Consider the following 24890-nt stretch of genomic DNA (forward strand, 5'->3'; position numbering starts at 1 on the left):
TCCAAAATTTTGGTATGTACAGGCCCATGAGGAAAACTGAAGGGCCCAGCTGAGCTCCCACCCAGAGACCAGCACCAACTACCAGCCATATAAGCGAGGCCATTTTGGAACTCCCACACATCCCATTGCTCCCCAATGAACCCATGCAGTCATCCACAGAATCATGAGCAAGCAGAAAGAGATCTTTGTAAGCCACTCTGTTCAGGGTATGTTGACTTCCATTAAAAGCCCTCAGCATGGCTGGGAGCGTTACCTGTACACCTGAAATCCTCTGGTTTGTCAGGGGTCCAGACAACAGGTGAAAAGAACCCAGGCAGGCAGGAGCAACGGTATCCTCCCAGGGTGTTGGTACAGATGGAGTTGAGGCCACAAAGAGTGGAGTTCCTGGCACATTCGTCCACATCTAAGCAGAAAACGAGGCTAAGTCAACAGGATGAAGGACACTGAGGCCGTGGTGGTGCACAGCCCCATCCTGACCGAAGCCAGCGGTTTCCCGGCTCTGCTCCCACCCCTTAAACACCGCTGATGGGAAGTGCAAAGAGCCATGACTGTGACCCACACAAATCTTGTGATGAGGCTCTCCACACCTCGGGATAAAATCCAAACTCCCCACTAGAACACAGGAGACTCAGTTTGTACCCACCTGAGCTCACCTAGGTAATCCTTCCTTCCTTCCTTCCTCCCTCCCTTCCTTCCTTCCTTCCTTCCTTCCTTCCTTCCTTCCTTCCTTCCTTCCTTGTATTTTCAAATTTTTAATGTTTTATTTATTTCTGAGAGAGAGACAGACAGTGTGAGCAGGGGAGAGTCAGAGAGAGAGGGAGACACAGAATCTGAAACAGTCTCCAGACTCTTAGCTGGCTGTCAGAACAGAGCCCAATGCAGGGCTCTAAGCCATTAACCATGAGACCATGACCTGATCCGGGTTGGATGCTCAACCGACTGAGCCACCCAGGCGCCTCTCATCTTTTCTTTCGAATCCCTTAGTACTTCCAGTAATCCAGATTCACTGATTGCCTGTAGGTCCATGAAGGCTCATTCTCTGCTCCCTCAGCCTTGAACTCACTTGCCCTCTCATTCCTTGATAAATCTCAAGGCCTCCCCCTAGGAAATGTGATGTTATCAATAATAATAACCGAGAGGCATCCAAGTGGAGGGGTGGAGAGCATGGACATCCTGGGCTCAAAGCTTGGCTCTGTCTTTACTGGCTGTGTGTCACTGGGTGCTGTGGGCTGAATTATGTCCTCCTAGATTCATACATTAAAGCCCTAACACTCAATGAGATGGTATCTGGACAAAGGGCATTTTCAAGATGATTAGGTTGATAAGGTTTTAAGATGAGATTAGTGCCCGGGGGCACCTGGGTAGCTCAGACAGTTGAGCTTCCGACTCTTGGTTTAAGCTCAGGTCATGATCTCACAGCTGGTGTGTTCAAGCCCTGCACTGGGCTCCGCACAGACCGTGTGGAGCCCGCTTGGGATTCTCTCTCCCCTTCTCTCTTCTTCTCTCAGTCGCTGTCTCTCTATTCCTTCTGCATGCTGGCTCTCTCTCTCTCTCTCTCTCTCTTTCTCTTTCTCTCCCTCACTCTCAAAAATAAATAAATAAACATTAATAAATAGGAAAGGTACCCTTAAAAGCAGGGGAAGAGACACCAGAGCTCACTGTCCATGAGGACCCAGAATGAAGGCAGTCATGTGGAAGCCAGAAGGACAGCCCTCTCCAGAACCCGGCTGTGCTCTCAGAGTCCAGCCTCCACAAGGAGAGAAAATAGATCTCAATGTAGAAACCACTCTGCCTGCAGTGTTTTGTTCTGGTGGCCCTGAACTGACAATGCACTGGGCAAGATAGGTCACCTCTGTGTGTCTCAGTGCACCCTCGTGTGTCAGATAGGATAATAATCGTACTCGCTCCATAGGGTTGTTTGGGGGCATTAAATAAGGTGTCATCTGTGAATCACTCAGAAAAGAGCCTGGAGAAAAACAATGATGAGGTAAGTATTTATTAATTAAAACAGAATTAACGGCTAACATGCTTTTTTACGTGACAGGCACTGAGGAGGTCCCTCAGGAATGCACACGGCAGCCCTGTGAGGTGCACACTAACATTCCTTCATTTTTCATTTAGGAAATAGGCTTCACAATTGTGCAGTCACACAGCCCGTGAAAAGCACATCAGGATTTAGGCTCCGTCTGGTTCTGGACAATTTGGAAAACAGCTTCCTAGGCTGTTTTGAGTCAGAGTCTCGGAATCTGGGCTTAGTCAATGTCAGCCCTATGCAAGCCCCCACCGTGGGTTGCCAGATGTATCAGCCTCATTTGGAGGCAGGATGGCAAGATGGTTGAAGCACTGGATGTGAAGTCACACCTTGGCACAGTTTGGATCCTGACTCCCCTACTCTGTACCTATTTGACCTTGGAAAGGTTTTTCTACCTCAATGGAGGCCCAGGATCCTCATCTGTAAAATGGGCACAAAATGCCACTAATACCATCAGGTTTTAGGGAAGACACTGAGACATGTAGGGAAGAGCTTAGCACCTTGGTTGGGATCCTGCCTCTTACCCTTTGTATCTGATGTTCCTCCTGGAACACCTTTCCCCCAGATACCCAATATCTCACTCTGTCATGTTCTTCGCCTCTTTTCTCAAATGTCAACATCTCTGTGTAGCCTTTGCTTACCACTGACTCTATTAAAAGTTGACCCCCACTCCTAGTACTGCCTATCGACCTTTCCTGCTTTATTTAACATGATCTCTTTCAACTATTCCTGGCACACAGACGTTCATGGATTTATTTTGCTATCTATCCACCCCCCCACACACACACACACTACATGAGGATGTCCAGGAGAACAAATAGCTTTGTCTGTGTTATTTACTGCTTTATCCACCATCCCTAGAATAGTGCCAGGCGAATAGTTGGTGTTCAGGAAGTATTTGTTGAATGAGTGCATGAATGAATGGATGAGCAGTTATTGGCATCAGCTCAGCAGGAGACGGCTTTGAGCTCAACCGAGATTCAATCTGACCCCTTGCCCACTACTGATGTCCTCCCATGCAGACTTGGACCTGGCTCCCCAGCAGACCCTTCCCTCCTACCTTCACATGTCTCTCCTGAGCCCTGGAAGCTTGTGTTTCCACTACTGGATGCAAATCCTTGGTTGCAGACACAAGAGTAGCTTCCAGGATGGTTGTTGCAAGTCGCATGCTCCGGGCAAATTCTGATATCAGCACATTCATCCACATCTGGCCAGTGGAGATAAAAACCCAAGACAAAGCAGATGAGGAAATGAGAAAAGGAGATTCTAATGCAAACAGAGAGTCACTGTGCATGTCCTCCCCTTACTCCTCATCTCCCTTGCACTTACACTTGACCACAAATATAAATTATGACCCAATGTATATAGTTGGAGGGTGGTAAATGGCTCCCAAACAGATGAACATAGAATGGCTGTGCTCCTTTACTCCTCCCTGCACCCACACCATGGGATGCAGATGGTGCAGTGCAAAGAGACTTTGCCACTCTTCCTTTGTAACGGGAGCTTGTTTCCTCACACCTTGAATCTAGCTTCAATCTAGTTAGCCTATAACTGTCACTGGCCAATAGAACACAGCAGAAATAATGTCGTGCCAGTTCCAAAATGAGACGTCTAGAGATTTGTTTGGTTCTGCTCATTCTTTAAGCTCCTTGTTTCTGCCATATGAACAAGTCCTAGACTACCATAATGGAGAATGAGAGACAAGGTGGAATAGAGATGGACCATCCCAGGGAAGCCCCCGAAATGTGAGGCAGCCCACGCATGATGAGCAAAGCTGACACAGCTGACCACAGACACAGGAACAAGCCCAGTACAGACCCAAGCAGTGGCCAGTGGAGACAACCTAAATTTCCAATGCACAGAATACAAACCAACTGTACAGTGCTTGTTTCTAGCCACTGGCACTCAGGGTGGTCTGTTTTTCAGTAATAGCTAACTGCCACAAATGTATCAGAAAAACCAGACAGGACTTCAAACATTTTTTACTCCAAGCCAAGAGGATGTGATAAGGGCTTGATCACTCCATCCCTTGCTTGATGGAGTCACCTTCCCTACAAATGAGCATGGAGAACAATAGTTCTGAACCAGACCCAGGAAGACAGAGCCCTTGCATCTTGTGAGAAAATTCTGGCTGCAGATTGGAAGGATGGATTCAATGGGACAAGTCTGTAGGAAGGACAAGCCCAGGTGGCTGCTGAAATAATGATGAAGCCTGAACCAAGGATGAGGGAAAATGGAGAGATTCAAGACATACTTAGCCAGTAAATTCCCCAAACTATAATGACTGATTTACTACAAACGGTGTGGAGTGTGGGGGTGGAGAGTAAACCTGAGGTCTTTAATCAAATCCCTTTTAGGAAAAAGTTCTGAAGTTTGAGTCTGAGCTCACCCTAGGACAGAGTTTTTTACCTCAGAACTAATGACATCTGGGACCAGATTTGTTTTGGTTGTAGGGAGGTTCTTCTGGGCATTGCAAGGTTTTTAGCAGATTTGTGGCCTCTCCTTACTAGAGAACAGTAGCAGCCACAACCTCCCTTCACCACCACGAGTTGAACAAATTGCTCTAGGGACAGAGCCCACCATTACCCTCAGGTACTGTCTGACCCACTGCTGGACTCAGCGCAGACCCTCAGCTGGAATTCCCATCCTGACTCTTCCTCTAAACAGCTGAGTATCCTTGGGAAAGTTACCTCAATGGTCTGAGCCTTAATTTCCTCATCCCAAAATGAAGAATGTAACATCTACCTAACAGGACCATCAAGTGAGGTGGTTGTTAATTAATTGAGTAGGTATAGGAAGAAAAGCAGGTCCTCTGTAACTTCACAGATCAAGTTGTGAGAGATGAATCCAGCCTGGCAGCTACAATTGTGGCTTCCCTAGGAAGTGGTACACTCAGCATGCTCTGGGCGACCCCACTGGACAGGCATTCATTGATATCTGAGGAGCAGTGGAGGAGAGTGAACCGACCAAAGTTGTGTGTCAAAGGTGAGAAACACATGTACCACCCAGTGGTCTCTGTCAACCAAAGACCCATGCCTGAGAGAGTTACCTTTACATGAAAAACGGCCCAGCTTTACCGAAGTCCAGTCATTTCCAGTGGGAGAAGAGAAACCAGGCAAACAGCTACACTTGTACCTCCCTGGCAGGTTACTGCAGATTGAGTTGGGACCACATGCTTGGGGGTTTTGAGAACATTCATCTATATCTGGACACAGAAAGAGTTGGAGTTACAGATTTGCTTCATCTTGTGTAGCAGACTGTATTTTCAAAGATGGCGGGAATAGTGTCTTCCAGGCCGTACACCCTGCCTTTATTCTATGAATTCGTACTCCTTCCAGCAGGCAATGGGGTCTATGTTCCTTGCTCTTGAATCTGAGCATGCCGGGGCTCTGAGCTGGTGGCAGTAGGTAATAAAGATGAGGCACCTCCTCCTTAATCTCTTGAGATGCTCCTTCTTGGAACTTAGGTATCGTATGTGAGGAATCCCAACCCGCCATGAAAAAGCAGCTCCCATGGAGAAGAACCATGTGCCCGGCCCACAGCCCTGGTGGAGCAGCCAGCCCAAGGCAGCAGCAGCTTGCCAGCCTTGTGGGTGTGCTCTCTGGGTAACAGATTCTCTACCCCAACATGAGCCAACTCATCTGACACTGCGTGGAACAGAGAACAGCCATAGTCACCGAACTCAACTCAGGTGACAGATATGTTTATGAACAAGATAAATGATTGTCATTCTTTTGATGTATTCAGTTTTGATGTACTCAGTTTGATGTATTACGTATCTACCCAGGAGTAGATAATAAAGAATTACTTGCAAAGCATTGAGAGACCCTTAAAATTGAGCATTCACGGTGCCATGGGGAGGCCCAGCTCGAGTCTCCTTCAGATCTGGTTGGCCACATCACCTAAACACTCGCTGTGTAATTGTCACGCAAATATAACCTCAAGGGAAGTCTCTTAGAGCTCCTCCCAGAAAATTATGCGTCTAGACAGAAATCTAGAGCTGCTCTAGGACGTCAAGATCAGATCACAGGAAAGTTCATCCCACCTTAGTTTGAAGTAGTAAAACATGAGAGACAACTGTTAATGAGAGATTAAATCTGGTGTTGACATAATAAGGTAATGTACTCCTTTATTCAATACATATCTATTGAATACTCGCAATGTATTAGGCACCAAACTGGGATCAAAGGCATAAAGGGGATGAAATCCTTGCTGTAGTATCCATTATTTTCTAGATGGAGATTATTGATTTCAAGCCAAATTGAAAAACCAGGGTCTATCAGGACTATGTAGCTTACCAAATGACCCACGGACTGTAACTCAAAGATAACGAAGGAGTTGAGGCCTCCCTGGGTATTACAACAATAGAAATGAATAATCTTATTCAGAGCCCGGTGAACTATAGCTCGTGGGTCAAATCCAGTCTATCACTTGTTTGTATAAATAAAGTTTTATTAGAACAAACCCACATCCATCCATTTGGGTATCGTCTATGGCTGCTTTTGCACCATGACTGGAGTATTAAGCAGTCATGACAGAAATGACACAGATTGCAACTACCAAAATGTTTACTATTTGGCCCTTTGCATTAAAAAGTTCAATGATCCTTGGTCTTAGGCAGAGACACAATCAGATCTCGACTGGGAAGAAGATAATTGGGACATAAATGTATGAAATAGAGACAAAGAGTGTCACTCATTCAGGGGATTGTGTCTGTGTATGTTACTTGTGTGAACAGCAGCTCTTGGTAGAATACATGTGCCTAGCACACTATGTACTTTATTGCCCTTAATTTTTCCAAGTATCCTTTGAGGTAGGTACTCTTATTTTTATTTTTTTTAATTTTTAAATGTTTTATTCATTTCTGAGAGAGACAGTGTGAGCAGGGGAGGGTCAGAGAGGGAAGGAGATACAGAATCTGAAGCAGGCTCCAGGCTCTGTGCTAGCTGTCAGCACAGAGCCCGACGTGGGGCTCGAACCCATGAACCGTGAGATCATGACCTGAGCTGAAGTCGGACACTCAACCGACTGAGCCACCCAGGCACCCCTGAGGTAGGTACTCTTATACACTCATTCTGCAGATGGAAACATTGAGGCTAGGAGAGGATAAATATATTTCCCACCTCCTCACAAATGGAGTGTGGCAAATAGGTAACATGATTCAGAAACTGCCTTGAGAGTTGTAAAGACCTGGGTTTGGAGTCCAGTTCAACCATACGACTGTGACTAGGTCATTCCAGCACTCCAAGCCTCAGTTTCCCCATCTGCACAGTGGAGATCATCATGATGCCTACACTCAGTTTCATGAAAAATGCACATAAATCCCTTCACTGGGGGCCTGGTATTCAGTGAATTTTAGAAATTCTTGTTTTCTTCATGGAAAGACAACAAAAATGAATCAGTAGTATTTCTGGATATTGACAAATGGCATGATTTTTACTTTTATTTTCATCCTAATGCTAGTTCCAAATAGTTGGAATTCTTTTTTTTTTTTAATAGTTTATTGTCAAATTAGTTTCCACATAACACTCAGTGCTCATCCCCACAAGTGTCCTCCTCCATGCCCATCCCCCCCTCCCCCCACATCCATCAGTCCTCAGTTTTTGTCAGCATTCAAGAGTCAAGAAGATGTGGTTTATCTATACCATGGAATACTACATGGCAATGAGAAACAATGAAATCTGGCCATGTGTAGCAACATGGATGGACCTTGAGGGTGTTATGCTGAGCGAAATAAGTCAGGCAGAGAAGGACAAATATCATATGTTTGCACGTATAGGAGGATTTTAGGAGGAACTTGACGGAGGAACAAGGGGGAGAAGAAGGGCAGAAATAGTGGGGGAAAGGGAGAGAAGCAAACCAATAGTTGGAATTCTTAGTGCACAAGGATCACTGTCATTATAAAAAGAAAGATGAAAAGGGGCAGGGCAGGAGAGAGGGAGAAAATAGTGTTTGGGACAAAGAAAAAGTACCTACATCCACCGCCCAGCTAGCTTCCACCTGATCATCCTACAAAATGGCAGAGGGTTTGAGGGTTTGACTCACCTTCGCAGGTCACTCCCGGGCCCCTGAACTGAGTTAGTCCATTGCTGGGCAGAAAGCCTTGTTTGCAAGTACAGTAGTAACTATGCATGGTGTTGGTGCAGATCGCAAAAGACGGGCATATGGTGGTGTCCTCACACTCATTCACATCTGGGCAGGACAGAAGGAAGAGCTTGTGTGAGGGTTCCAGGGTGGGCATCAAGGGGAAGCAGCATGAGAGGGTGAAGGGGACTGTTGGGGGCTGAAATATACCCTCCCTCTCCCACCAAATAAGCTGAAGCCCAAAGTCCTGGTCCCTGAGATGTGACCTTATTTGGAACAGGGTCTCAGAAGATGTAATTAAGACCCAAGCTAGGGTGAGATCCTACCTGAGTTGGGTGGTCCCTTAATCTGATATGATTGGCGTATCTATAGGAAGAGGAGGAGAGATACAGGCCCAGGGAGAACACCACGTGATCACAGAGGCAGAGGCTGGAGTGATCCACCTTCAAACCAAGCAACACCAAGGAACACCAGCCACCCCAGCTGGGTGACAGGCACAGAACAAATTCTCCCTTAGAGCCTTCAGAGAAAGCTTGGCCCCGTGCACACCTTAATTCAGACTTCTGGCCCCCAGAACGGCGAGAGAATAGAGTTCTGTTGTTTTAAACACCCTGGTTTGTGGTAACAGCGGTCCTGAGAAACCGCTCAGTGCTGACAAGGACCTTGGACACCCTAGAATTCTCCTGTTCTAAATGCAGTTCATGGCCAGGAGCATCAACACTGCCTGGGAGGTTGATGGAAATGCAACATCTCGGGACCCTGTCCCAGAACTGATGAATGAGAACCCGCATTTTAGCAAGACCCCAGGGTGATCTGTGTGCACATGAGAGTGTGAGAAGCACTGATGTTGGCATTGCTACTCTGGGTGTGGTCCTCGGACCAACAGCATCTGCCTCACCTGCGTCCCGGATCTGGAAAAAGAAGATGCTGATTCTGCAGGTCTGGGAAAGGGCCTGAGATTCTGCATTTGTCACAAGCCCCTGAATGACGCTGATGCTGCTGGTCCATGGACCACAGCACGAGCATCAGAGCTCTAGACTTAAGAGTTTAGTCAAAATTTCAGCGTTTGGAACACGTAAGACCTTCTCTAAAGCTCCAGAAGTAAACCTCCAAAGAGAGAATTGCAGCTGTCCTCACAGACCTATCTCCTCCTCTTCCTTTTAGTAACAGGACCATCCTGTTAAAGACTGCATCCCCAGGGTCTCCTGCAGCTCATGTGAGTACGTTCTGGCCAATGGGCATGCGTGGAAGTGACATGTGCACCATTTAGCCATGGTCTTGAAAAGAATAAACATGTTGGGGCATCTGGGTGGCTCAGTGGGTTAAGCGTCTGACTTCGGCTCAGGTCATGATCTCACAGTGAGTGAGTTTGAGCCCTGTGTCCACCTCTGTCAGCTCAGAGCCTGGAACCTGTTTCCGATTCTGTGTCTCCCTCTCTTTTCCCCTCCCCTGCTTGCACTCTGTCTCTGTCTCTCTCAAAAATAAATAAACATTTAAAAATTTTAAAGAAAGAATAGACATGCTTTCCACTTCATTCTTCCCCTTCCCCCTGGGCGGGAGCATGGAGAGAGTGGGCTGGTCTACCCTTAACCCTGCGGAGGATGGCTTGGGAAACCACCATGCTGAGGGATGGAGAGGCAGCAAGGTGGAATGATCCCATGGACTGGCCAGCCTGGTCACTCTGTTCCACCTGTAAGTTAGAGATTTATAAGAATGAACTTCTAAGAAATAAATGCCTAAGTTGTTTGGTTACTATAGAAACAGTCAAAACTACATCCTAGCCAGTCCAGCTCTGGGAGACAAGTGATTTCACCTCTCTGTACCTCAGTTTATCTGTTTAGCCCTCACCCTCACATCCAGTGGGACCCCAAGCCCTGTTGTTCTCTACCCAAATAGTATTGGACACCTACACACTTTTCTCCATCACCACAGCTATGCTCGTGGTGGGTTCTACATCCCTGTGTCTTCCGATGTACCCTGCAATCTCTCTTCCACATAGTAGTCAGCTCTGAATGCACATCTGATTATCTACCCCCACCTCTGCTCTCAGTGCTCCCTGTTGCACTCAGAATTAAAGTCCAAATCACTTAAACAGGACCCACAAGCCCCAGTGACCCGAACAAACCACATCTTTAAGCCACATTTCATGTAAGTCTCCATTTCTAGACTTCCTGCTACAGAACCTTTGCACATTCTATATCCTTTGCTTCTACCTTGCCTGCGCAGCTCCTACTCATTCTTCATGTCTTTCTTAAGTGTCATTTCCCCTAAAAGCTTCCCCTGTGTTCTCCATCATAGCCTCCTGTGCTCCTTCTTTATGACACTTATCATAATTATAGTTGCTTGAATATTTGTATGGTCAGCTTTCTAGTAATCATATCCCCCACCAACTGTGAGCTCCAAAACAAAGCCAGAGTTGGAGGCAGGTTTCTTGGTGACTGGGAAGAAACTTATTTGATACTATTATTCCTGTGGTCAACAGAATTATGGCCCCTCCTTAGATGAGCATATCCCCTTTCCCTTTTTTGTCATTTTTAAAATGTACATCCAAGGTAGTTAGCATATAGTGCAACAGTGATTTCAGGAGTAGATTCCTTGATGCCCCTTACCCATTTAGCCCCTCCCCCCAACAACAACCCCATCCAGTAACCCTCTGTTTGTTCTCTGTATTTAAGAGTCTCTTATGTTTTGTCCCCCTCTGTTTTATATTATTTTTGCTTCCCTTCCCTTATGTTCATCTGTTTTGTGTCTTAAAGTCCTCATATGACTGAAGTCATATGATATTTGTCTCTCTCTGACTAATTTAACTTAGTATAATACCCACCTGTTCCATACATGTAGTTGTAAATGGCAAGATTTCATTCTTTTTGATTGCTGAGTAATATTCCATTGTATATATACACCACCTCTTCTTTATCAATTCATCCATCAATGGACATTTGGGCTCTTTCCATACTTTGGCTGTTGGTGATGGTGCTGCTATAAACATCAGGGTGCATGTGCCCTGATCACATCCTTTATGTAAATGTTTATTTACTATTTTTTAGACAGAGAAAGAAAGAGAGAGAGAGCAGAGGAAGGGTATAGAGAGAGGGAGACAGAGGATCTGAAGTGGGCTCAACGCTAGCAGCAGAGAGCCTGATGTGGGGCTCGAACTAATGAACCATGAGATTGTGACCTAAGCTGAAGTCGGATGTCCAGCTTCACACAGTTGGTCACATAGGCGCCCTCAGAGATGACCGCATCCTAATCCCCGGAACCTGTGCTGTGTGGCAAGAAAGAACTATGGATTTCGATGGAATTTGCTGATCCTGACATGAAGGGGTCATTCTGGATTACCCAGATGGGGTCAGGGTAATCACAAAGGTCTTTAAAACGGAAAGATGAAGCCAAGAGAGGAAGTGACGCAATGTGAGAAAGACTTGGCCAGTCACTGCCAGCTTTGAAGATGGAGGAAGAGGGACATAAGCCAAGGAATCCAGGTAACCTCTAGGAGATGGAAAAGGCAAAAAGACACATTATCTTCTTGAATCTCCAGAATGGAACTCATCCCTGTTCACACCTTGATCTTAGCCAACCAGGACCCACTTTGGACTTCTGACCTCCAGATCTGTAAGGTAAGCTTTGTGGTGATTTGTTATAGCCACCGTAGGAAACTCATACAATTCCCAATATACAGATGTGGACGACTGAGTCTCAGTGAGGTAAGTAACTTCTCCAAGGACTGTCAGCTGGGGACTGGCAGCCCCAGGCCTGTCCAAACCTGGGGTGCGTGATTTTCACTACTGGTACCCAGGGAGAGGCAGATCTGGCTGGAAATGGAATCAATTTTCAGGCAATTTCTAAGACCATTGTTTGTAAAACACTTTTGTAATTGGTTGTTTTTTTAAATGTTTTAAATGTTCTATTTATTTCTGTGTGTGTGTGAGAGAGAGACAGCGTGAGCAGGGGAGGGTCAGAGAGAGAGGGAGACACAGAATCTGAAACAGGTTCCAGCCTTTGAGCTGGCTGTCATGACGCGCAGAGCTCGACACGGGGCTCGAACCCTCGAACCTTGAGATCATGACCTGAGCTGAAGTCGGATGCTTAACCGACTGAGCCCCCCAAGTGCCCCTGTAATCGATTGTTTTAAATCTGTTTCCCTGATGGGATTTGAGCTCCGGAAGGCAGGGATTTATGCCTGTCTCATTCATGCTGTGTGCTGAGTGCTTAGAACAGTGCCCGGTACACAGCTGCTGCTCAATAATGAAGACCTCACTGAGAAAGTAGCACTGGAACAAAGACCAGAGGGAGGTGAGTGAGCTACGAAGGTACTTAGGACAGAGGAAACAGCAAATGCATGAAGGACCCAGGGGCTGGACCACATCTGGTGGTTTTGTGGAATTACGAGGCGGCCGGTGTGTTTGGAGCAGAGTGCACAAGGGTAAAGGGGAGGTGGGGATGCGGCTCAATGGTGTAGGACTGGCTAGACTACTGTCACACCTCAGCTTTCTCTCAGAGAGTGACGGGAACCGTGGGGGAGGCTCAGCACAGGTGGCACACAGCAGACTGAGGTTTAACAGGATCCTCTGGTCGGAAGATGAACGGTCTCAGAGGGACAGAGGCAGGATGACCAGGAAGGGGGCACTGCACCTGTCCAGGTGAGCAAGGATGGCAGGTGCAGCCCGGCTGAGAGCAGCAGAAGGCACAAGAGTCGATCGGGGTTCGTTCTGAAGGTGACGCCAGCAGGATTTGCCAGTGGGTTGGAGCAGGATGTGAAAGAAAGAGAGGGTTGGTCAACTATCTTTATCCATTCCGTCAGTCGTCTATTAGTTTTATGGATTGTTTCCTTTGTCGTGCAGAAGCCTTTTATCTTGATGAGGTCCTAACAGTTCATTTTTGCTCTTGATTCCCTTGCCTTTGGGGATGTGTCAAGTAAGAAATTGCTGCGGTTGAGGTCAAGGAGGTTGTTTCCTGCTTTCTCCTCTAGGGTTTTGATGGTTCCTGTCTCACATTCAGGTCCTTTTTCCATTTTGAGTTTATTTTGGTGTATGGTGTGAGAAAATGATCTAGTTTCATTCTTCTGCATGTTGCTGTCCAGTTCTCTCAGCACCATCTGTTGAAGAGGCTGTCTTTTTTCCATTGGATGGTCTACCCCGCTTTGTCAAAGATTAGTTGGCTGAACATTTTTGGGTCCAGTTCTGAGTTCTCTATTCTTTTCCATTGGTCTATGTGTCTGTTTTTGTGCCAATACCATACTGTCTTGATGACAGCTTTGTAGTAGAGGTTAAAGTTTGGGATGGTGATGCTTCCCATTTTGATTTTCTTCTTCAATATTACTTTGGCTATTTAGGGTCTTTTGTAGTTCCATACAAATTTTAGGATAGTTTGTTCCAGTTTTGAGAAGAATGCTGGTGCAATTTTGATTGGGATTGCATTGAATGTGTAGATCTATATTTATTCTTCCAATCCATTAGCATGGAATGTTTTTCCATTTTTTTGTGTCTTCTTCAATTTCCTTCATAAGTTTTTTATAGATTTCATCATACAAATCTCTTATATCTTTGGTTAAGTTTATTCCTAGGCTATATGAGCAAATCAGAGGACTCTAGATCCTGGCGAGGATGTGGAGAAATGGGCACTCTCCTACACTGTTGGTGGGAATGTAAACTGGTGCAGCTCCTCTGGAAAACAGGGTGGAACTAAAAAAATTAACAATAGAATTCCTCTATGACCCAGTAATAGCACTAGTAGGAATTGACACAAGGGATCCATGAGTGCTGATACACAGGGGCACATGGACCCCAATGTTCATAGCAGTACTCTCAACAATAGCCAAAACATGGAGATACCTTACGTGTCCATCATCTGATGAATGGATCAAGAAGATGTGGTTTATCTATACAATGGAATACTGCATGGTAATGAGAAAGAATGAAATCTGGCCATGTGTAGCAACATGGATGGACCTTGAGGGTGTTATGCTGAGCGAAATAAGTCAGGAAGAGAAGGACAGATACCTTATGTTTGTACTTATAGGAGGATTAGGAGGAACTTAACAGAGGACCATGGCTGAGAAGAAGGGGAAAAATAGTGGAAGAGAGGGAGGGAGACAAACCATGAGAGACTCTTGAATGCCAAGAACAAACTGTGGGCAGATAGAGTGGGGGAGAGGGGAAGGAGAGTGATGGGCATGGAGGAGGGCACTTGTGGGGATGAGCACTGGGTGTTATATGGAAACCACTTGACAATAAACTATTACAAAAAAAAAGAAGATGTAATTTATCTATACAATGAAATACTACATGGCAATGAGAAACAATGAAATCTGGCCATGTGTAGCAACATGGATGGAACTTGAGAGTGTTAGGCTGAGTGAAATAAGTCAGGCAGAGAAGGACAGATATCATATGTTTGCACGTATAGGAGGATTAGGAGGAACTTAATGGAGGACCATGGAGGAGAAGAAGGGGAAAATTGGTTAGGAAGAAGGAGGGAGTCAAACCATGAGAGACTCTTGAATGCTGACAACAAACTGAAGGCTGATAGGAGTGGGGGATAAGGAAAGAGGGTGATGGGCATGGAGGAGGTCCTTTGTGGGGATGAGCACTAGGTGTTATACGTAAACCAACTTGACAATAAATTATTTAAAAAAGAAAAAGAAAGAGAGGGTTGGAAGGTAATGCCAATGTCGATCGGTAGGGTGGGGAAGCACTTTATAAATAATCCAACTCCAAGAGATGCATTATTCTCAAAGCCTTGAGAGTCAGGCTCTGCACTTCCTACCACATGCCTTGTTTATTTCCCTTGTCTCAAGTGTATCTCCTTTCTTATGAACAGCTTCTTCTTTCATCTGCAGGGGCTGCCTAATGCTTTGCAGACTTCCGGCACATTATCACTTGTGGCATCTCATCTGAGCTTTCCATTACCCTCTTCCTCTGTGGCTCAATTGCTCACAACTCAAACCTGCCCCAAACCGGAACCACAACCCAAGTGACTGGGCACCTGGCAACCTCTCCATCTCCTCTTCCTGCCTCCTCCCATCAGCCATGCTCACCTTTGCTCAGTTTCCCAAATGCTTTCCGGTCTCAGGACTTGTGCGTGCACCGACTTGCTAGCCCTCCCTAATCACACAAACGATTCTTTATAATAAATCTTTACCTGTATGTATCCATCCTATTGGCTCTGGTTCTCTGGATAACTCTTGACAAATACAAACTGCCTGCTGTGTGTTGGGCACTATTCTGGGCACTGTGGATTCAGCAGTGGAACAAGACACACAAAATTCCCCAACTTCAACAGAGTGGATAATCTGGAGAGGTGAGGGCAAGGGATACAATGTCAAACTACGGCAGTCACGGAGAAGATGACACATGAGCTGAAAATAAAGAAGGTGGGGGAGGGAACCATGTGTATATATATAGGGCAAGAGCATCCTAAACAGGGGGCACAGCTCATGCAAAGGTCCTGCCTGGGGCATGAATGGGCCTGGGGTATTGGAGAAACAGCGAGGAGGTGTGTAGGACTGGAGCAGAGCGAGCGAGGGGGAGTGAGGATGACGGCAGGGCAGGGTGGGAACGAGGCAGGTCCTCTAGGGCCTTGGGGGCCCCAGGGAGGACTTCGGTTTTACCCCAGGGAGGTCGGAGCCCTGAGGGGCTGTGGGCAGAGGAGGGCAGGACCTGACTCGGGTCGTCTGGTGGCCTCTGCAAAGTCAAGAAGCCAGGAGACCAGAGAAGAGACCCCTTTAAAAATCCACCTGAGACAGACACATGATCCTCAGTCATGAACGAAACAACTTAATGGGCGATCACTTAACTGACCCAAGCATGGAAGGAAAACTCCAAGTGCCAAAAAGACTTTTAAAAATATAAGTAGAGCTTCCGTTTCATTGGTGCCTCCAGAGCACCAGTCCCCTTCTGTACATTTTCTGCAGGCCCCACAATAATGCTTCCAGGTGGGTTGACCTATCGACCCGGGATTCCCCAGGGGTTTCCTGATGTTAGCAAAGTCCAGAGTACTGGGAACCCCCTTCCTGGTTGGAGGCAGGCCAGGACAGTGGTCACATCTTCTTCAAGGCAAACAGTAGGCTTCCATTTTACAGATGTGCAATCTGATGCCCAGGTGACCTTGTGGAGCCTCTCCCGGGTCACACAATGGATCAGAATGCAAAACAAGAGTAAGTAGAACGAGTAGAAAGAGTGAAGGTTGGCAGTGCGTCCAGGGACCCTGGTCACAGGCTTTGCCCCCCAACCCCCAGAAAGAACCGGGTAATTTACATTTCTCTGAGAAGCAGGAGGGTCAACATCATTGAGCACCAGTGATGTTCCAGGTGCCAGTTAATGCTCATCGAAACCCAGCCTTATTAACCCCTCTTACCCCCGTTTTCATGGAAGCTGAAATCTTGGAGGATCTACTGCAATACCTGAGTGCTGGAATCAAGACCTGAGCCCAGGAAATGTGACTCCAGAGCCCAGCTCTTGACAATGCACATGCAATGGAATCCTCACAACTATCCCATTACATTGGGGGAGGGTTGTCGCTGTACCCATTAATCAGATGACAAAACTGAGAGACGGAGCTGCTTGCCCAAGGGCTAAGTGCCTTCCGTCTGGGGGAGTCTCTTTATCAACATGCGTGCCCTGCCACCCAGGTTGCAGGCAGAGGAATGAGAAGCCATCGGCTCCCCTTGAAAGTGGCTGGGAGCCAGCCAGCCTCTGTATTTCTCTGAATGAGGGTGATTCAGCAGAGAGAGATACAAAAGCAGCAACAGGTACCGTCTCTTCCTGGGCCTTCACCTACATCAGCTCATGAGCTCTTCCCATCTTGCCAGGTCAGGAGAGGGTAGATTGTGGTCACTCTTGGCACCTGCCATCTGCGTTACCGGCTTGGTATACCTATCCCCGAGCTGTTTCACTGGCTTGGAGGCAATGACTGGCAGACAGATGCTGGAACGTCACAGCAAGCCTCCCCCTTGATCTGAGCAGGTGAGCCCCTGGGGTGCACTTCACGCCCCAGGGCTGCCTGTGAGACCAGGCTGTGGCCGAGGCTCTCCCCAAACACCTTCCATGTGGTTCTGTCTGTCCCTGCTCTGTCCTGCTTCCCTCGCTCCCCTGCGAGTGCCTCCTGACAGCCCTCCCTCAGTAAATTACTCACACAAGAATCCTCTCATCAGGCTCTGCTTCTGCAGACACTGACCAAAAGCGGATGGTAACCCGTATTTTGGTACCTTTTTGTTTTGTTTGCATCTTTTTCTAAGAAGGTAATGAGTGCTTGCAAAAGAAGACCTCAGGAGCGTCTGGATGGCTCAGTTGGTTAAGCGACCATGGCTTGGCTCAGCTCATGATGTCATGGTTCGTGGGTTTGAGCCCCGCATCAGGCTCTGTGATGACAGCTCAGAGCCTGGATCCTGCTTCGGATTCTGTGTCTCCCTCTCTCTCTGCCTCATCCCCCACTCATGTTCTGTCTCTGTCTCTCAAAAATAATAAAAAAATGTTAAAAAGCTGTAAAGACAAGAAAACCTCAAGCAGTACAGAAGTATTTAAAGTAAAAGTGAAGATCTCAGTCCCCCATCCTTATACACAGAGGTAACCACTGTCAACAGCTTAGAGTGAATCCCCTCAAAGACAGATCCTATTCAAAGCCTCAGTCATGCAAATGTATTATTAAATACAGATACATTTATAAATTCACACAATTTTATGGACACAGATGGGATCGTGGAATATAGAATCTACTGTGCTTCTCCACAACAGTAGCTACTAATCATAGATGGCTGCGTTTAAATCTGAAAAAATATTTTTAATGGAAACATTCCATTCTTCAGTCCTATTATCCCTATTTCAGTTGTTCACTAGCGACTTTTGACTAGGGGTCACCATACATCCAGAATATGTCCGTCATCACAGAAAGTTCTGTTGGACGATACGGTTGTATTATTACTGTTTTTGCACTAGGGTAGGTCTTGCAAACCAAGAGAAGCAACATTAGTCAAATACAGAAGCTGGGTGATGGGTACATAGGAGTTTGTTACACTATTTCCCCTACCGTTGAAGGTTTAAATAATAAAAGGTTTCTATAATAAAAATTAAGAGAAGAATATGTTTGGGGCACCTTTCCATGTCGGTCCCTACAGACTTAACTCATGCTTTCGAACATCTGTGTACCTTCCATTGTGTCCATGGGACGTGATTGTGACAGAGATGGCTTGTAGCCAAAAATCAAGCAGTTACTCCACACTCCCTGTCCATACTACGAAGCTGTCACTGGCAAGCAGCTGTCCAACCTCAACTACATTTCCAGCTCACCTTGTGTCCAGGTATGGCCATATGACCTTGAACAAATTCAGCGTGCATCACTGCCAGCATGAGGTTTTAATAAAGTGGGTGTGCGTTCTCCACTGTTCCTTTTTCCTTCTTCTAAGGTCTGCAGAAGACTCTAAGACCCTAGCACGGCTGAGCCACAAGACAGAAGGAGTCCGGGTCTCTGAATTACGGCTTGGGGAAAGCCACCCACTGACCAGAAATATCTGGATTAGATTCTTAAACAAAAATTAAATTTCTTTTTATTAAGCCACGGACAGTTTGGGTTTGTTACAGTAGCTAGGGTTATTCTATGAAACACAACATTTTATTCAACCAGTCCCCTCATGTAGACATTGTTTATTCCAAGTTGTTACCAAAGTAGTATAAGTACACTTTCTCGTGTCTATGGTGATGTTTCTCTGTGGATTATATGAATATCTTTTTGTAATAAATTTCTGGATTAGGAATTGTTGTGTCGATGTGTATATACATTTAAAATTTTTTTTTTGTTTTTTGTTTTTTTTTCTTTTTTCTTTTTTTTTTAATAGTTTATTGTCAAATTTGTTTCCACATAACACTCAGTGCTCATCCCCACAAGTGTCCTCCTCCATGCCCATCCCCCCCTCCCCCCACATCCATCAGTCCTCAGTTTTTGTCAGCGTTCAAGAGTCTCTCATGGTTTGCTTCTCTCCCTTTCCCCCACCATTTCCGCCCTTCTTCTCCCCCTTGTTCCTCCGTCAAGTTCCTCCTAATCCTCCTATACGTGCAAACATATGATATTTGTCCTTCTCTGCCTGACTTATTTCGCTCAGCATAACACCCTCAAGGTCCATCCATGTTGCTACACATGGCCAGATTTCATTGTTTCTCATTGCCATGGAGTATTCCATGGTATAGATAAACCACATCTTCTTGATCCATTCATCTGTGGATGGACACTTAGGCTCTTTCCATGTTTTAGCTATTGTGGAGAGTGCTGCTATGAACATTGGGGTACATGTGCTCCTATGCATCAGCATTTCTGTATCCCTTGGGTAAATTCCTAGCAGTGCTATTGCTGGGTCATAGGGGAGTTCTATTGTTAGTTTCCTGAGGAACCTCCACACTGTTTTCCAGAGGGGCTGTACCAGTTTACATTCCCACCAACAGTGTAGGAGGGTGCCCGTTTCTCCACATCCTCGCCAGCATCTAGAGTTCTCTGATTTGCTCATTTTAGCCACTCTGACTGGCGTGAGGTGGTATCTCAGTGTGGTTTTGATTTGTATTTCCCTGATGAGGAGGGATGCTGAACATCGTTTCATGTGTCTGTTGGCCATCTGGATGTCCTCTTTGGAGAAGTGTCTGTTCATATCTTCTGCCCATTTCTTCACTGGGTTGTTTGTGTTTCGGGCGTGTAGTTTGATGAGTTCCTTATATATTCTGGATATTAACCCTTTATCTGATATGTCATTTGCAACTATCTTTTCCCATTCCGTTGGTTGCCTATTAATTTTCTGGGTTGTTTCCTTGGCTGTGCAGAAGCTTTAAAAAAATTTTTTTAATGTTTATTTATTTTTGAGAGTGAGAGATAGTGTGAGCATGGGAGGGGCAGAGAGAGAAGGAGACCTGGAATCTAAAGCAGGTTCCTGGCTTAGAGCTGTCGGCACATAGCCCAACGAGGGGCTCGAACTCTGGAATTGCAAGATCATGACCTGAGTTGATGTGGGACGCTTTACCAACTGAACCCAGGAGCCCCAAAATGTATATGCATTTTTATAATATATTATTAAGTACAGTAGAGACAGAAAAGCACAAATATCTTAACTGGGCACTCTGATGAACTATCGCAAAGGTAACATCCCATTTTTTTCTTAAATAGTTTATTCTCAAGTTGGTTTGCATATAACACCCAGTGCTCATTCCAACAAGTGCCCGTATGAAAAATGTTTATGCATTTTTAATGCCAATTGTGCCCAGTTTTCTCAAATGTTAAACCTTTTGAAGTCTTACTTACAAATTCTTTGTACATGCCTCAACTATAACATCTCTCACACTCTCGACATGGGGCACACATTCTTTCTTTTATTTTCTTCCCACCTTGCCCATGCTGTATCTGACCTAGGCTAGGTCCCAGAGTGCTGGAGATTAATATAATTACTTCCTTACCAGCCAAAGGCTTTTTGGAATCAATGATAATGATCATTTTTAAAAATTAAGGTGACCCTTATATGATTTGAAAATATATAATTTTCTCTTTTCCACTTATATGGATGTGAGCCCACTCCCCCAACACACTCTGCCAAAGAATTTCATCTTCTTCAGGAAAAAGTAAGATGTCTTAGCAGTAGACACATGATGAAAGTAAATTAGCAACGTTCAGGTTTTAAATACCAAACTAGATGTTTGGGTTTCCAGCAAGATAAGAGTCTTGAAAGAAAGCCTTATAAGAGGAATGAGTCTGGGGGATCTAGTATATAGCATGGTGACGCTAGTTAACAATACTGTCCTACAGGGGCACCTGGGTGACAAAATTGGTTAAGCATCCAACCGTGGGTCAGATCTCAGTTCGTGGGTATGAGTTTGAGCCCTAGATCAGTCTCTCTGCTGACAGCCCAGGGCCCACCTCAGATCCTCTCTCCTTCTCTCCCTTGCTCACGAGCGCGTGCACACACACGCTCTCTCTCTCTCTCTCTCAAAAAAAAAATAAACATTTAAAAACAACAATAGTGTAGTATATGCTTGGTAGTTGCTATGAGTAGATCTTAAATAGCTTCAAAAGCAAAAGAAAGGTGATGAAGATGTTAGTGGACACTGTGCTGGTAATCATTTCTCAACATATGTGTGTATCAAGTCAACAAGTATACACCTTAAACTAACACAGATTGTTATATGTCAGACATAACTCAATCAAAACAATTTTCAGGAATCAGGTTCGGAGGACTAGAAGGTAGAGTTTTCATTAAGCTGTGGCGTAATGCAAATACCTATCACAAGGGCTAAGAAAAAACAACTATGGGAAGCTAATAGAGAGAGGAGGTGAGAAGGACCTACCAGAAGACCTGTTCCCCTGCCACCTCACCTCAGAAAATCCCACACCGAATGGGTGAATTTAGTGTATCAAGGGTAGGGGCTGACTTCTGCCAACAGAAAGCATGTAGGGTTTCCTAGTTAGAAGAGAAGCTTGCTTTCTGCGGCTATCACATCCAACAAGGTGTGAGAGCCAACAATTAGAACCCGCAGAGGGAAGTAGCTAGTAGGTAGTTCTAAGAAAGCTCTTTTTATTTCCTACAGCGTGAACAAAGAAAGCAGAAGCTCTTGCATGGACCCCTGGGGTGGGGGGGAAGCTGCTGAGAGGAGAATGACACAAGCAAGGTGGGGCCATGCTCTACATGTAGACAAAACACCCCAGACAAAACACCCCAACCAGAGTCTACCTTCCACAGCCACAAGATCCTAGAAGTTGCCCCTATACCAATATCCAGCTGCCATCTTGGGAGGGTAGGAAATTGGAAAGATTAACTGTTTGTACAACATAGACTGAGTTTCCCAGAGAAGGCTGAGCCAGGAAACTGAGACATTGAGAACACTAAGAACTGGCAATATTGCAATATTTTCCCTCTCCATCCAGCAGGAGCTTAGATGGAAGAAGGAAGCAATACATTTTAAAAATGTATTCCCACCACACTACCATTTATGAAGCTCTTATCACATGTGCCAGGTGGTTAACCAAGTTACCTCTTTTGATTTAAGCTTCCAACATCCCCGTAGATGGGAACCTTTGGTATCTGTATTTCACAGCTGAGGAAAGTGACAATCAGAGTGGTTTTGTGTGTATTATCTGAGGTCACACAGCGAATGCAAGACCACATAGGTAAGAGCCTAGAGAAGAAACTAGGAGACCCAGATATTATTTATCCCTTTCCCTGGCACTAAGTAGCTCCCAGCAAGTGTTTAGCTGCAGCTCAGTCTCCTGGGACATAAGGATCTCCTCCCCAGAAAACACCCTCCCGCACATTGAGCATATGGATTCTCTTTGACCAACTTACCAGTTGTCGTTGATTCTGTTGAGAAAAAATGCGAGCTGCATAAACCACAACACCCTATAAACAAAGAAAAGAAAAATACCATGAACCATCAAGAAGCAATGTGGGATAAATCTGACAAAGTATTCCAAAGTATTCCATTCTGATTAGTCCAAATGAGAGATCCAACTGAGTGACACACAATATTTCACATAATGTTCACAGAAGCCATTCTTGCTTTTTTGCACTTTATGGTTTTCACTTTGTTTGTATCATCTTAATTTTCAATGACAGAACAAAAACGTACCAGCTGATTTTCAAGAACATACACTAAGACATGTACTCTCAAAAAAAAAAAAAAAAAAAAAAAAAANAAAAAAAAAAAAGACATCTCCCCCAACTGGACAAAACATGGCTCTTGGGGAGAGATGGAAAAAAACCTTACTTTTTTTAAAGAAGACATATGGAAATGTTACATATAATACATAAATAGATGTACAGTATATCTGTCCCATTAAAATGGCATTAGAGGTCAGGTGGTTAGACTTTTAAATTTTCCTAGGAGCTCCTAGGTGGCTCAGTCAGTTGAAGGTCTGACTCTTGATTTCAGCTGAGTTCATGATCTCAAGGTTTGTGAGTTTGAGCCCTGCTTGGGATTCTCTCTATCCCTCTCTCTCTGCCCCTCCCCCATGCTCTCTCTCTCGCAAATATGAATAAATTTTTTAAAAATTGGCTAAAAGGCAGTGCAGCCCCCAGCACCAAGCTCGTTTCCAACATTACAACCTCCACTTCCACAACCCCCACGACATTCACCCACTGAACCCACCACCTCTACCCGCAGCACCATGACGTCGTCACCACCTTTTGCTGATTAACTTCAGGACAGAATAAGAGGCACTAGAGCTAATACCAGGGCAGACAGGCCAAAGCAACAACTTGGCATTCCTGCATGTGGAGTCCACGAGTTACCTGCTCCTTCTAATGAAGCCTCCCAGTCAGCAGGTCCCACAGCCCCAAAATCCCAACATTCCCGTTCATTATCACCAGCTGAAATTCTCTTGCTTGTTAATTATTTTAGAGGCAACAGAACATCATTTTTCAGCATGCCAACTCTGGAGTCAAAATGCTTGAGCTTAAAAATCTGGCTTCATGAATTACTGACTGCATGGCCTTAGGAAAGTTACTCACTCTCTTTGGGCTTAAGTTTTCTCTTCCACAAATAGACGGACTGGACCCCAGGTGGGGAAGCCTGCACCTGTTGCTCGAAACACTGTCCTGCATTCATAGATTTGAACAAGTGACCAACTCTTGAAAGACAGGAAGAAAACCAGAACAGAGACAATAAACAAGACCAATACAAACTGAAGCCTGAAGAAAGGAAAATAAGAGACAGGAAGGTTCCATCTCATGGCTCCGGCTCAGCACACATATCACCCCAGCCCCCGAGAGGCCTTCTTTGACTTCCCCCTTCAACATAACCCCCAGACACTGTCTACTTTCACAGCACTATGGCTGCCTGAAATGCTTTTGTGTAGTTATTATTTGGGACAGGATAGCATAGTGATAAAGTGTAGTACTTCTTAGCTTAGTAGTCTTTGGAAAATTATTTCATCTCTTTTACCTCAGTTTACCTCAGTTTCCTCCTTGGTAAAATGAGACTATTAGGGATCCAATATTAGAGGAGGTTGGTGAAGACATTTGAGGAACTTACAATGGTGCAAATGGGTGTTTGTTATTCTTGTAAGTGGCTTCTCTTCTGCCTGACCTTCCTACTATGAAATCAGACTCATGGCTGCAAGAAATACGTGTCAAACAGATGACTACAAAGAAAGTCTAGCATGACAGATGGAATTCCCTATGCAGAGTGATTTTTCTCAAAGGTCCTATAAAGAAGGTGTTCGTAGTGTCCAGCCTAGGATTGGGATCCCTGGCTGGATGCCCCATGTCCTTCCCTTTTCCCTGGATTCTATTTCCAGTTCAGGCTTCCCCCAACCCTCCCACAACCATTCAGCGCACACTCACCCCATAAGAGGAGCAAGCTGAGGTTCCTCATGGTCCCGTGTGTCTGTCATTCAAAGAAGGGAACCTCTTCTTCGTTCTCTGGGTTTTCAATAGCAGAGGATATGGGGAGAGGGTAGGGGTGGAGCCAGAATTGCTCAACGCCACCAGGGCAAGACAGCCCTTCTTGCTGAAGTTTTCTAGATGAGGACATTGTGGCAAACCCCTAATTTTATTTTTCTGCCACCGTGAAGAGAAGTTGATCCAGCTGCTGTGTTGCTGTGTTCAGGCTCTCCAGCCTCTCTCCTTCCCCCAACTCTTGCATCTTTTCTTTCCCCACCAGCACTGACTCTCAGCCTTCTTTCCCTGCACCTCCAAGTAACCTACCGCCATCTGTCCCCAGCAAAGTGAAGACCGGACTCAAAGGACTCTTCCCAGCCCACCCTAAGAGACAGCCATCTCAGCCTTCACGGACCAGGTGCCATTCTAGACACA

At 45.5% G+C, this 24890-nt stretch overlaps 1 protein-coding gene across 1 annotated transcript; it reads right to left on the minus strand.

The window, feature by feature from the left end:
- Positions 1-253: 253 nt before the first annotated feature.
- LOC144241107 (adhesion G protein-coupled receptor E1-like) lies at positions 254-24459 on the minus strand (the record flags this gene model as incomplete). Its single annotated transcript, XM_077775582.1, has 6 exons — positions 24420-24459; positions 22422-22475; positions 8078-8224; positions 5082-5237; positions 3093-3239; positions 254-403 (listed from the first exon to the last, which is right to left on the minus strand). Coding segments are annotated over exons 1-6 (685 nt in total), but the record flags the coding sequence as incomplete, so codon positions are not given.
- Between the last annotated feature and the right edge of the window lie 431 nt (positions 24460-24890).

Source organism: Crocuta crocuta, unplaced genomic scaffold (assembly GCF_008692635.1).
Source record: "Crocuta crocuta isolate KB4526 unplaced genomic scaffold, BGI_CrCroc_1.0 scaffold110, whole genome shotgun sequence".
Lineage (NCBI taxonomy): Eukaryota > Metazoa > Chordata > Mammalia > Carnivora > Hyaenidae > Crocuta > Crocuta crocuta.